We start from the raw sequence: 12,272 nt of genomic DNA, 5'->3' as shown, positions 1-12,272 counted from the left end.
CGAAAGCTTTCCAAATTTGATTTCACTTTCATTTAGCCCGGGTGACATTTACACAATAAAAATTAAACCTATTAAAAAGGCAGTAGGTGTAACTTTGTCCACAAAGTGAAAGACAAAGTGTCAAACATTGGCCCGTGTTTTAATCTGGATTTAAGGATCACATAAAAAAAAACAAAAAAAAAACATCTCTTTAAAACACCTCCCTGTCTTTACCCACCTTGTTTTATTTAGCCTTTGGAAAAAGTATTATTCATACTTCAACATGCCACTGTAGAGCTGACTCATTGGCTGTCTGCCTCATGTTAACAATAACTTAGAAAAAAAACAATTAAAAAGTGTGGCTACACGATGTGTGCTGCAGGATGTCTCAAAGCAATTTCAGCTGTAGTTAATAAGGATGTCTCCCATGCTGTTTGTTTTGTATCATGATCTAACTATGACGTTCCCCACAATTTAGGCAGGTTGTCTCATTCATTATTACCAGTGGCGCACATTATACACAAACTGATACAGAGGTGTGTGTCATGCACTTATGAGAGCATTCGACAGCTTTTGACTGATGTCTTAAAACCAGCATGACTATAACCAGCTTTATACCTTCATGTAATAACGGCTTTATTCTAAAACTATCCTGGTAGGTCGTTGTTTCAAAAGGGTTTGCTCGGTACCACAGAGGGGCATAGTTTTCAGTAGGTCTGGTGAATCCAGAAAGGCAGGTAAACAAGATCATACACAGTAGGGTGCTGCTGTACTGTTCCTAATCATGTGTACATTCATATAACAGCAAATAATAGGCCTCTGTCATGATTTTACATGGAAAAAAACTTATTCACAGTAACACTCTTGGCTGGGGAAAAGGGGAACAATCAACACTTCCGTGGGGACCAGACATTTGGCGTCCCTCCTACTTTGAGCTACATTTACGAGGTAGAGGCAAACAAAGTTGCTGTATCCGGGGCGAGGGGCTGGCTGAGCGTGCTGCCCGACTAACAATGTATGGGTCATATCCTTCAAACAGAGCCTTCCTCTCCTTAGGACTGGACAGCTCAAGAAGTCTCTGGCTGGCTACGTGATGTCTCGCCCCTCTGGAGACTGGCCAGTACACTGAGCGCTCTCCTTCAAACTTGGGGTGGTCGTGCTTAGGGGCTGAAAAGAAAAAGTAGTCAAACTGAGGTCAAACAGCAAATAGATGCCAAGAAGGAGTTAGATGAGAAGATAAAACAAATAAGTTTATTTCCCAAAATGTTAAGCCATTGCTTTAAAAATTTCACAATATAGCAAAAAAAAAAAAGGAAATGGAAAAGACTAACTTACTGGAAAGTAGCTCAATGTGTGCCGATGCTTTGCATGGCAGGTGGGTCATGGGTACAGGTTTTGATTTGGTGCCAGAACCCTCCAGGACCTGCCTTCTCTTTGGCTGGGCGAGCTGGCAAATCCTTGCGGAGGCGACTGCGGTCTGCGTCGCTCTGCTCAGCTAAAATCATGTTGTAGGTCATGAATGAGATTGTATTAAATACGAAAAAAGGACAATATCAGACCTGAGCTCTTAGGAATCAATCAAAAAAAATGAAACTCAGATTAATTCCACTCAGTCTTGACCCAACCCACAGTGCATAACATGCCAGGTACTTTCAATAGCGACTGAACAAGTAAGAGGGGTGATGACAATGAAATATTTTTAGCTATGCTAGCAAGAGGGCTCTGGGAATGGCTGTCATTGAATATTTTCTTATACATACCATGTGTTAATCCTAAGCTTACTTATTGCTACAGGAATAAAGACAAAACCAATGTCTTCCAAAAACAATCCTCAAGATTACAAAACAGCTGTTATTACTTGTGCTATCATAAAAATCAGAAAACAGTGATACCACAGTTGGAAAAGCAACAAAAAAATCTACTGTAGCAAGAAAAACCGGATAAGAAAGACTCAAAGAAAACCTTTAAAGGCTTTAAGTTTGGCTTTCATACTTTATAAGTATGTGACACGCTGGCTTTACTAACACAGCTGGCTGTGTTAGTAAAGCAGAGTAACCCCCTTGTGATCCACCACATACGCAGCAGTTTCTCAAGAAAGGATGTGCGTGTTACTCACAGGGGCCAACAGCGAACGGTCTGGCTCCCAGTCAGCTGCAGGAGCCCGAGGCTGAGCTAGGCTACACAGTCGCTTGGAGGGAACGGCCCTGAGAGCCCATTCACTCACCTCCCATATGGGAGAAAGTCTGGGGGAGGAAAGAGAGAGAGAGAGAGAGAGAGAGAGAGAGAGAGGTAGAGCAGGAAGTGGAAGAGAAGAAAGGATGAGGAGAAATGAGAGCAGAACAAGAGAGGACACATAAAGAGATAAAGTGGAGCGTTAGATAAGAGGTGGGTGTGGGATGGCAAGGTAACCACAATGAAAGAGGAAGATGAAGAAAGAGGAAAGAGAAAGGAAGGAGGCAGGATGGTAGGTGCTGTGTTACTCATCAAAACACATTGAGCATGTTTGTCTCGACTAGTTGTTATTTCCGTGACATCTAACAAACATGGTATGAATGTATTTCCTTCCTCATTAAACATCTGCAAAGCTGATTTTAAAAAATATATTTTAAATGCTGCATCGTGTAGATGCACGTTTGCCTGCCTGACTTATCCCACTCATTAAAAACACTGCTCCAGAGTTGTCCTTGTGGTCAAAAGCTCCACAGGGCACCTTTAATGAGATGAGTATTTTATCTATCTCTGTGATAAAAGACAGATGTCTTTTAATTTGGTTTAACTTTGATTGATTCTGATACATCTATCAAATACAATATATCAGAGTTTGTCTGCGATAAACCCATCAAGTCCTGGAAATGTCTGATAATCAGCCTCTGATGATTGAACGCAAAAGCTGATATTCGGATAATAGTCAGGGTATGGCCAGCACAAACAAATCAAATGTGAAAAATCTGGAGGACGTGTTGAGGTAGACCCGACACGACTCTTTCTGTACCAACAGAATGTTATACTGAATAGACAAGAATATAATAAACAGGTAAACACAGGATGAGGACGAAACCGTGAATCGTGTGCGCGTGTTTTGGAAACAGTTTTTCAGAAAGAAGACAAAAAAGAAATCACATGCACTAGTAGTCAGTCATTAGCAGTTTTCTCCATTAGTTCTAGTAAAACTTAATATATTTACATGACTTGAGTGTAGAGCTTTTTACTTCTACAGAGCTCCGACCAGCGAGGGGTTAACTCTGTGAAGGAAAACAAGTGAGCGCAGTGTCAGAAAAAAAAATGGTGGGTGGGTTGTAAATAAAGGGAGGAAAAAAAAGTGAGAGTGGTACCAATTTTGGTGGTGGATCCAGTTTTCTCAGGTGGCAGCTTATCCAGCCAGTAAACAGAGCGACTGGAAAACAGAGCAGAGGCCTCGTCAGAGAAGGAGGACAACAGAGGGACAGAGAGACAGAGGAGGGGGTCAGTCAGGCCTACCGGTCCGAATATCTCAGTCTGTTTGGTTTGGGTTCAGCAAGCTTCTGCGTCTGAGTTGCCATGGAAACAGCTGGCAATGATGGGGAAACAGAGCAAACTGCAGGTGAAACTTTCCCATTATACAACTGTTTAACGCTTAATACAGAGTCATGAACCTTCACAGGCACGATGGACTAAATGTTTTGTTAACATGCAGTATGAGAACAACAATAACGTAATGCAGCGGGCTTACTTTTAGGATTTGTGATGATACAACTAGTCAGGAGGCCAATCGTGGTCCAATATGCTTTCAGCGCACATACACAGAGACCCTTCTGTGTTTTAAGACATGTCTTTAGTTGTTTACAGTCATTTATCAAGCTGGTTTCAGGCTATGAAAATGTGAGCACCCACTATGGGCATCTTTTCTACTATTGATTTATAAACAATTAAAAAAAAAAAAAAAGGAGTCATTATGAAAACAATCATTAGTTGCAGCCTTGATTTACTACACTGACTAAAATGGTTCCTTGTAGTGCACTCGATTTGTAATACGCTTCAAAGTGCTTTTAACACATTAAAAACTTTGGCTTATCCTCTAATTCTTTTTTAAAGTAGGTCACATCCTCCCATTAGCAACCGTAAATAACCACACAGCCAATTTAATCTTTAGCTGATTACATTGCATTACTCAAACTCGCTGAATAGACAAATACTATTGATTTTTTTTTTTTTTTTTTTACTTCAACTTAAAACGGTACTTTTTTTTTTTTAGGTTCCCTTAAAGCCACAATGTTTACCTGTCCTGCACCTGCAGCCGCTCGCGATGACACTCGTTGCTATGGTGTCAGGTGTCGTTTGCGGGGTACAGTCAGTTTACCAAAGATCGTCTATATACAGGGCGAGTCGGGATAGCCAACTCTTCCCCCACGTTTCCTGCAGGGAAGCATTTGTCAGTTAGTATGGAAATAAGACCGTGTATGAATGTGTACGACATACGGTTTCCAGAAAAGGGGCCACAGTGAACTCCTCCTCTCAGTTCACAATGACAGTTAATTAGGGAGATGCCGGTTGAGATGTTCATTCAGCTTTTATCGAGCCTGTACACTGTGGTCCAACGTACGAACAATAAAAGAAAAGAGAAGAAAAAAAAAATTATATTGAAGCTTATGAAATTGCCATTGAAAGACTAGGACACATGTTAAAAGGATAAAGAAGGGCATCAAGCCAGCCACAACCCACTGAACATGGGATGTGAGGCTTTCACACAGTGTATGTCTGTAAACTGGAAAACATTTATAGTACATTAATAGATTTTTAAAATGAATTATTTTCAGTGATTTCCTGGCACAACCTTGAAGTGTTCCTCAATAATCTTAATATTTCAAGAGATTATCACTAAAAATTTGCAAATCTTTATTGACACTTGTTATATTTCTTGTAGTTTAGGTTCCAGGCAGCTTTATGCTTTGTTAAATTGTTAAAAGTGAGAAGTCAGACTTACAGTGCAGTTTATGCTGAAAAAAGGACACTATGCATGTGAAGTGAGAACAGGTTTAAAAAAAAAAAAAAAAGACAAAAAGGATTGCAGAGGAAACCAGTGTGATCCTAGAGAGTTAAGCCAAAAAAAAAAAAAAAAAAAAGTAAATGTTGGACACACATTTTTAAAATCGGGAGATCCAACTACAATTCCTCCTGCAGTTGACTCTATCTTTGTGTTAAAATATACTAATAATTGCAATTATGAAACAAAAACAAAATTTTATTTTCATCAATCGCAATTTACAACAGGAGGAAATGATGAACGGGACCACAAATGCAATAGGAGCCATCTAATCTACAATGGGAAATAACCTTCCGTGGCTGTGAGGCATGCAATGTTAAATTTTCAGCTGCTGTTATTTGTTACATAATGTTTTCACCGGGGCCACTTTAGAGGGCTGGATGATGCAGACATGTTCAAGCTCGCAGTCTGTAATTAACCCCAAACCACAGCAAACATGCAACAACAGCACCTTTACCTTATGTCTAATTAAACTCCATGCCTTTATTTACCTTTACCGACTTCTCCTTTAACATTGAAGGCAGAGTGAACATGACATAGTTTAGATTTCTGTGACAAGCCATCAGCTTCATTACTAATGAAGAAAAAAAACTCAGCAACCTGGTGCCAAGCTTTAAAGGTGTTATGCAACACTTATTATGAAGGAGGTGCAGTAAAAAAACTGGTTTCAAAACCGTTAAATTTGAAATTCACAAATTAACACAGAATACAAAATGAAACCAGGCACAGGCAATTTAAAAACAGGCAACACCTTTATTTTCAACTGACATTTAAAATCTTATAAAACAGCACAGTAAATAATCTACCAAAGCTTCTTTAATAACCATGATCACAAAGCCACAAGCTTTCAATATAATACTGTAGTTATTATTCTCTAAACTACTATTGCAGGAGTCTGTTATTGTGTGACGTCAACAAGGCATATCAGTCGTGACACTATACTGTCACTATCCGTTTTTCACACATTAACATGATGAACTGAGGAGAACACTGCAGGGCTCGCAGTTACAGCATCGTATAACATTCACAGGCCTCTGAAACACACATGAAGCCCAGAGTCAACAGACAGCCAGGGTTAAATATGTAGTGTTTGTGTGGTATTTACTAACATTTAAAGGATAATAATCAGTGTTGCTTAGAGTAACAGCACGTTTTTACTGCATTTTTCTACTGCCTATGTCTAGTTTAATGGTCCACGCACCACCACTGTTATTTTGTGTGATTTTTGTGTCACTTTAAAAGATAAAATTCCCATAAAAATAACCGTTGCCTTGGCTGAAAAAAAGAAAAAAATCAACCTGGATCATTGGCACAAGCTTAAGCCAAAAGGAAATACCACAATTATCCTTTAAGTCACCTGGCAGTACAGTCTATCTCTGCACTACTGTAACAGAGACAAATCTCCATGCAGTTTTCTGTAAATTCTACTGTCTTGAGACCACCTCGAGTCTTTTCCTCTTCTTACCTAAAAGTACTCAGCTACCAAACTTAATAGCACTGATCGCTGATTTTCAGGAGTCCGTGGAATTAAAATGCAGGAATTTCAGTGATAATACCAGTTCACAGGTATAGGTTCATGAGGCACTGAGCTCTGTTGTTAGGCTGCCAGTGTAGTTACTGGGGTTATGGAGAAAAGGAAAAGGAAAAGATGGCACCAAACTGTCGAATCTCTTGTGACTAGTGCAGGTAGAATGGCAGTGAAAAGGCATGTAGGAGAAGGGGGCAGAAACTGGGTAAATACTGAGTATATACTGTTTTCAGTAGCACCAGGAAAAAAAAGAGTTTGTGTTTGTCAGCGTCAGAGGGTCTGCACTATGACAGGATACAGTAGGGACATGTGTTCAGCGCCTCTGATTGGCAGCTTGTGTGTAGTGTAGTAGTGGATGACCTCCGGGATGGTGGAGAAGGGAGGGCTGTTCTCCCCGAGCACATAACGCCCGTCTGCGGACTGAGTGAACTTCATGTGCATGAAGCCTTTGCAGCTCCTGAGAAAGGGAGGGACAGGAGAGGTGTGTCTTCGCTTTACTGGATCATTAATTGCGACATTTACACAGCAAGACTGAAAGTGCACCTGTGGGAATCGCAGATACGAATGTTTTGGAAGGAACATGCAAAATCGTTTGTCTGAAAACAATTAGGGCCACATGCACTATTATGGGAGTAGACAAGGAAATAACAAAAGTTGATACCTACTGCTGCTAGTTCCCACAAATTTGTATGAACTCTATATTTCTTGTTGTAACACCCTCGCTGCGCTCTAAAACTCCAGTCTCCAGTCAATTTTCTTATGTCAATAATCTGCTAAATGACAACGTTCATAAAATATAATGAAAAAGAAACAAACACTAAAAAGAAAGTGCTATAATGGGAACTAGGAAGCAGAGAGCTGTCATTTGAACAGTAGTTAGTATCTGTGCTTGTCACTTGATGTGATGAAGGACTTGATCCTGCCTGCACTTGTTAATTTGATATTTGTGTTGTCTTCTTATGTTGCTTGTTTGTTTTTATAAAAACCTCCTCTACCAGCAGGAGATGTTCATTCCTCCTCCAGTTTTAAATTTTTCACTTCAGCTAATTTTGTGCAATTTCATCAATATTTTTATGGCTGGTGGCTACAGGAGATATTAAAGATTTGATTAGCAATGTGGTTAATCACATGTATGCTCAGATTGATAAATGTGTCTTAGTTTTCTTTTTCAGCGCAAAACTTTTTCACTCCTATGTGCTATTCTCAGAACTCTGATAAATGTGGATGAATAAATGTAAATACACTGAGATTTTAATTCCATCTTTCATTGGTGATATACTGTTGTCTTCTTTGTGACATTAAAAACTTGACAGACCCATTGTAGGATTATTTATTTGATTCTGATTGGCTACACGCAAGGGGTACAATGATCAAATTACACTGCTCCTCCGCTCACTGCTTTAAAGGAGTGCACAAGTGAGGTTAGGAACAATACGCAGCATGCAGATGACCTCTCAAGAAACAGCTGCTTTCAAGCTGATTTTATTCATACAAGCTCAAAACACAGTTGCAGAAAGATAATATGGGGTATGGGGAGGGAAAGAGCAACACGGGTGGTTTGGATGTTTTGATGGGAAGAGAGAGAATACAAAAATGGTGAACAATTAAAACTTGCCTCAAGGCTCAAATCTGAGAATATCTTCTAACCACCCACAGACTGCAACAATACCCAAATGAGGCAAAAACTGGATCAGATAATTTTGGAAACAAGCGCAGCGCAGTGAAGTACGCTCTGTTAGATTTCCCCTTTAAGAGATTGCAGTGATATTTCAAATTAAGCATGTGTTTTTGATCCACTACAGCTTACTGTTAAAGCTTAGTGAAGTGCCACAGTTGGTACAGAGGCAAGCCCAGGTTTGAATGGTCCAGAATTTGTTTTAAGTGACTCTTAATGTAAACAAGAGTGTGAGTAGGAGTGTCTACCTGAGTGAGAGCGAGTAGTCGTTGCGGCAGGTCTGGCTGTTCCTCACCAGGTAGGAGCTCTCTTTGCACAGAGTCAGTAGGGTTTCTGCCTCCGAGCGACTAAGGGCTCCATGGTACCATCTGCAGGTGACCAGGAGGAAACATAACAGAGGACACACCATTGCAATGATTAGTTCAGTTTTCAATTAGTCGACTGCCAGAAGGCAGCTGGACTCTGCAAGGCAAAGCGGCACATGGTCTGAATCTCTGATTTGTTCAGTATTTCAAAGAATTCTGGAGTTCAGTCAATTCAAGGATGTTTTTCGACTGGATAGAGAAAAAAAATGGCAGATCCTGACTTTTGCATGTCGCTATTAGGGAGAGTGAACTTGGTGATAAAAGTATAAAATTAAATCATGCCTCATCATCTCTGTGATACAAGTGTTTCATCTGAGATTGCTGTTGTTGCAAAAAAACATCAGCTTCCTTTAATTTCACTAATACATGAACTCAAGTTCTATAATGAAGGAAACAGCTCCGTAACCAACACTGTAAGTAAAAAGTAAATGAGGATGAAAGCAGCCTAAATGTTAACTGCTTACAGTTAGTCTCAGATTTGTTTTAAACAAAATCAAGAAGAAATAATGTAATAAAACAGACTAGAGCCAGGAGACACACACACAGAGAGATTCAGAAGAAATACAGGGGAAGAAAATCAAGCCTGAGCATTTGGAACACAGATGTCCACTTACACTTGTCTCTCCAGTGGCATAGATGGATCCACCCTCTCTCCCAGCAGAGGAGGAGTGTCGCCAACCAAACGCAGTGTAGTTGAGTCCGCTGTGGTAGATGTTGTGCCTGTCTTGGTGAGCCTGGTCTGTTCTGTCTGAGCTCGCGAGCGCTCCCTTTCTGCCCCTTCAAACTGAACTATGGCCAGACAGAGAGACGCAGCAGGTTAGTTTTTTTTAAAAATGAGTCTGAGACACATCTGGTACAGAAACATATACAACAAGAAAACCAATTTACCTGCTAGAGCTTTCGAGATGTTGTCCTTCTTCCACTCCCAGGGTTGGTCATATTCATCAGCCGGCCTCTCATCATCCTGTGGGAGTCTGCTCTCCCTGCTGTCTACCAGGCCGAGTCCACCCTCAACCTTCTGAGTTTGCTGTTGAGCTGATGGAGCAGCTCGGTGGTGGTGACGAGTCCTCTCCTCGTATGGGTTGTCATATAACTGGCCGGGATCTCCGCTCCCAGACCTGTTAGTCATCATGTTGTGCTGCAGCTCTTCAATGAAAACACACAGAGTAAATTACTTTCTGCTTAAATTTCACAAACATGAAAACAATGCAAGTATGTTGATAAAAAATGTGTACACTACAGTTACCTTTTTGCATTTACATTACCAAGTTACTCTTTATTCAGTCAAAATTTAATTCCCCACCCTAAATTCCCACGACTAGAAACAGTGTTTTCAACTGACTGTTGACCACATGATGCTGACTCACATCCTTTCAGTCTGTAGTCAACATAAAAAGTGAGGGCTGTTGGTGCAATATACTCCGCTGCAACAATTTAACAAAAAGTATATATGATAAATTTTTTTTTACCACTATTCAAGTGCACGGGAAAAAAAATGCTGTTGAGAAGTGGCAAACAGCCAGCAACTGATAGTAACTGTTCCGAGAACAATATGTTATTGATTGACTCTCTACATAAATAATTCCTTTTAATACAGAGCCCAAGTGTCTAGTGAAAGATATGGATCTTTTAATAAACCTGAGATGATCCGCTGGGCCTCAAATGGCTCCATGTAACTGCAGCAGTCTGTCGGTGCAGGCTTGGCCTCCCAGTTTGGTCTAGCTCGCGGGTCTGGACGGGCATCAAATGGGTCAGAATAGTCTGTGTCAGTGTCTGATGCCGCTGGGGCAGAGGGAACCACCTTGGGAAGGAGACAAACAAAGGGCATTTAACAATTAAATGAGAAAACACGTGGGACTTATTTGTGTTGTGGGAAAGGGCTGGAAGTATAACAGCGTGCTTGTGTGTATGTGTGAGAAACTGAGATACGTGGCAGAGAATGAAAGGATAAAATGGAATTAAACATCAAATAAAACAAAGCTGAAGACAAAAACAATGCTTACTGGTTCTTCTTGAACAGTCACAGGACTCAAGGGGATTTTACAGCGGCCAAACTCCTGTGAGTCCACTTTAATTAATCTGTGCTTGGGAGATACCACTTTCACCTGTAACATAACCAATGGAAACACAACATTTTTGATTATAATTCAAACATCACCTCAATACTAATCTTCTGGACCATGTGAGCTTTGATAGGGATCAGTCTGAGCTCAGTATTCATAATCCTAGAATACATTTATGTAGTTACACAACACACTGAATCCATGCACATGACTGTGAACGCAGGTCATACCTCCACACCATTAGGCAGCACTGAGCCAAACGCAGGGAAAGAGGGAAGGCTCACTGTGGCACTACAGGAGCTGAAACCGCCATTCTGGTGCTCCTTATCAGAGTGTTGATATGGGTCCTCGAAATCTAGCTCTTTCTGAGCTCTATAAGCCCTCAAAATCTCACTCTCACTGTAATCTGGCCTCGGGGGCTGCGGAGGGTCACGCCTGCTGCCAAAGTTTAGGTAGTCCTTCAGCCACTTTGCCATGGATCTGGGGATAAAATGTTAAAACAGACTGCACTGAATGACATACTCTAGAAATTAGCATTCAAAAAAGCTGACTTGATTTAATGCTTTATTCAGTCATCAATTATGATTATTTCAAACGGTTGTAGCCTAAAAATACCAAATATTTTCCGTTTCATCTTCAGACACTAAGTAACCTAGCTGCTTAAATAATACAATATTAGCCTAATGGCACAACTGTACCAGGGAGTTGTAGTCAGTTTGAGGTTTTAGTTTGCAGCAGTTAGCCCACATGAACTTGGCTGGAGTTATTAAATCCCCCTGAAAAACTGACCCCTGAAGAAAAAAATACCTTTGTCGTTGAAAAAATGAAATAAAAATCAACAGGTCAAGTGAAAATACCTTTGTATAATTAACTCCGATAACTTTTCCTCTGAGGTAAAGCAGAGATTAGGCTTTGATTAACGCTAGACGGCTAAGCTAACTATGTAAGAAAAATCACAGTAACCACTGACAATTGCTAGTTAGCATCAGGGGTAAATCAAAGGTTTCAATCAGATACTTATTCATACTAGTAAACTAAAGGTAGCGTTGACTTTCAGATTGTCTGTGTACCAGGCTAAACGGGTTAATAATCTCGTTCTTGTGTTATTTATTTATTTTTTTTAAATGGCGTGTAAAGTCATACAAGTCGAAAAATTGATGATCGACGAGCTGTAAATATGCCAAAGCTAAGTTAGCTAAGTCCGGCTAACGTCGAATCGTCTAAAGCGTTACCTGCTAACGTTACTTCTTTAAAGCTCACCCTCTCTCTTTGACGGTTGACGGTTCCCAGTTGCAGTTATGTTCTTCTGGTTACCATCCGGCGTTTCGTTTTAGCGTTATCGGGCCTAAAAGCAAAACATTGTCCTCCGTGAAATCTGCCCTGCTTTCGAGCCAAGCAGGTCAGTCAGCTAATGTTAGCTGGACCAGACCAGACCGTGGGGTAGACCGTCTCCGACACAACACTCACTGGCACGGCGGTCTGGCTTAAAGGGGAGTGGGGAGGTATTTTTGGTGGGTCGACATTAAAGCTTCAGAGATGTCCACAGATGCAAGCCTTTTGTCTCACACACGCAGTGATGTGCTCGGTGCCACCATTTGTGCAATATCAAAACCATGCCTCCTACTGTATACTGTTTCTCCCC

The 12,272-nt window shown here is 40.7% G+C and overlaps 2 protein-coding genes across 3 annotated transcripts; both read right to left on the bottom strand.

Moving 5' to 3' along the window:
• Window positions 1–217: 217 nt before the first annotated feature.
• Window positions 218–3,548, bottom strand: theg (theg spermatid protein). The gene is made up of 6 exons (XM_041061279.1): window positions 3,457–3,548; window positions 3,312–3,373; window positions 3,164–3,221; window positions 2,096–2,222; window positions 1,315–1,474; window positions 218–1,146 (listed from the first exon to the last, which is right to left on the bottom strand). The coding sequence occupies exons 1-6, from the start codon at window positions 3,516–3,518 to the stop codon at window positions 905–907; spliced, it is 711 nt and encodes a 236-aa protein (XP_040917213.1). The 5' UTR covers window positions 3,519–3,548; the 3' UTR covers window positions 218–904.
• A 2,154-nt stretch (window positions 3,549–5,702) lies between these two features.
• Window positions 5,703–12,236, bottom strand: shda (Src homology 2 domain containing transforming protein D, a). Of its 2 annotated transcripts, none has more exons than XM_041061343.1 (8): window positions 11,863–12,236; window positions 10,861–11,110; window positions 10,571–10,672; window positions 10,206–10,368; window positions 9,456–9,713; window positions 9,182–9,356; window positions 8,451–8,570; window positions 5,703–6,984 (listed from the first exon to the last, which is right to left on the bottom strand). In XM_041061343.1, exons 2-8 carry the CDS (start codon window positions 11,104–11,106, stop codon window positions 6,798–6,800), a joined length of 1,251 nt encoding a protein of 416 aa, XP_040917277.1. In that variant the 5' UTR covers window positions 11,107–11,110; window positions 11,863–12,236; the 3' UTR covers window positions 5,703–6,797. The 2 variants fall into 2 exon arrangements, with proteins under 2 accessions (XP_040917277.1, XP_040917276.1); XM_041061342.1 differs by having other exon boundaries at window positions 5,706–6,984; window positions 11,891–12,236.
• Window positions 12,237–12,272: the final 36 nt, after the last annotated feature.

Source organism: Toxotes jaculatrix, chromosome 17 (assembly GCF_017976425.1).
Source record: "Toxotes jaculatrix isolate fToxJac2 chromosome 17, fToxJac2.pri, whole genome shotgun sequence".
Lineage (NCBI taxonomy): Eukaryota > Metazoa > Chordata > Actinopteri > Toxotidae > Toxotes > Toxotes jaculatrix.
The sequence above is the reverse complement of the archived record's forward strand: the minus strand, read 5'-3'. Positions and strand labels throughout refer to the sequence as shown.

Bases quoted from the DNA above. Each gene is read 5' to 3' on its own strand.
- theg (XM_041061279.1), bottom strand. From the start codon at position 3,518: ATGGCAACTCAGACGCAGAAGCTTGCTGAACCCAAACCAAACAGACTG. The intron at 3,222-3,311 runs GTACCACTCTCA...TTTCCTTCACAG, and splicing joins TGGATCCACCACCAAAATTG to AGTTAACCCCTCGCTGGTCG. The intron at 1,147-1,314 runs GTAAGTTAGTCT...TTTTCTTTTCAG, and splicing joins ACACATTGAGCTACTTTCCA to CCCCTAAGCACGACCACCCC.
- shda (XM_041061343.1), bottom strand. From the start codon at position 11,106: ATGGCAAAGTGGCTGAAGGACTACCTAAACTTTGGCAGCAGGCGTGAC. The intron at 9,714-10,205 runs GTTTATTAAAAG...TTTTCATTGAAG, and splicing joins GGCCCAGCGGATCATCTCAG to AGCTGCAGCACAACATGATG. The intron at 6,985-8,450 runs GTAGACACTCCT...TCCCTTTCTCAG, and splicing joins GACTACTCGCTCTCACTCAG to GAGCTGCAAAGGCTTCATGC.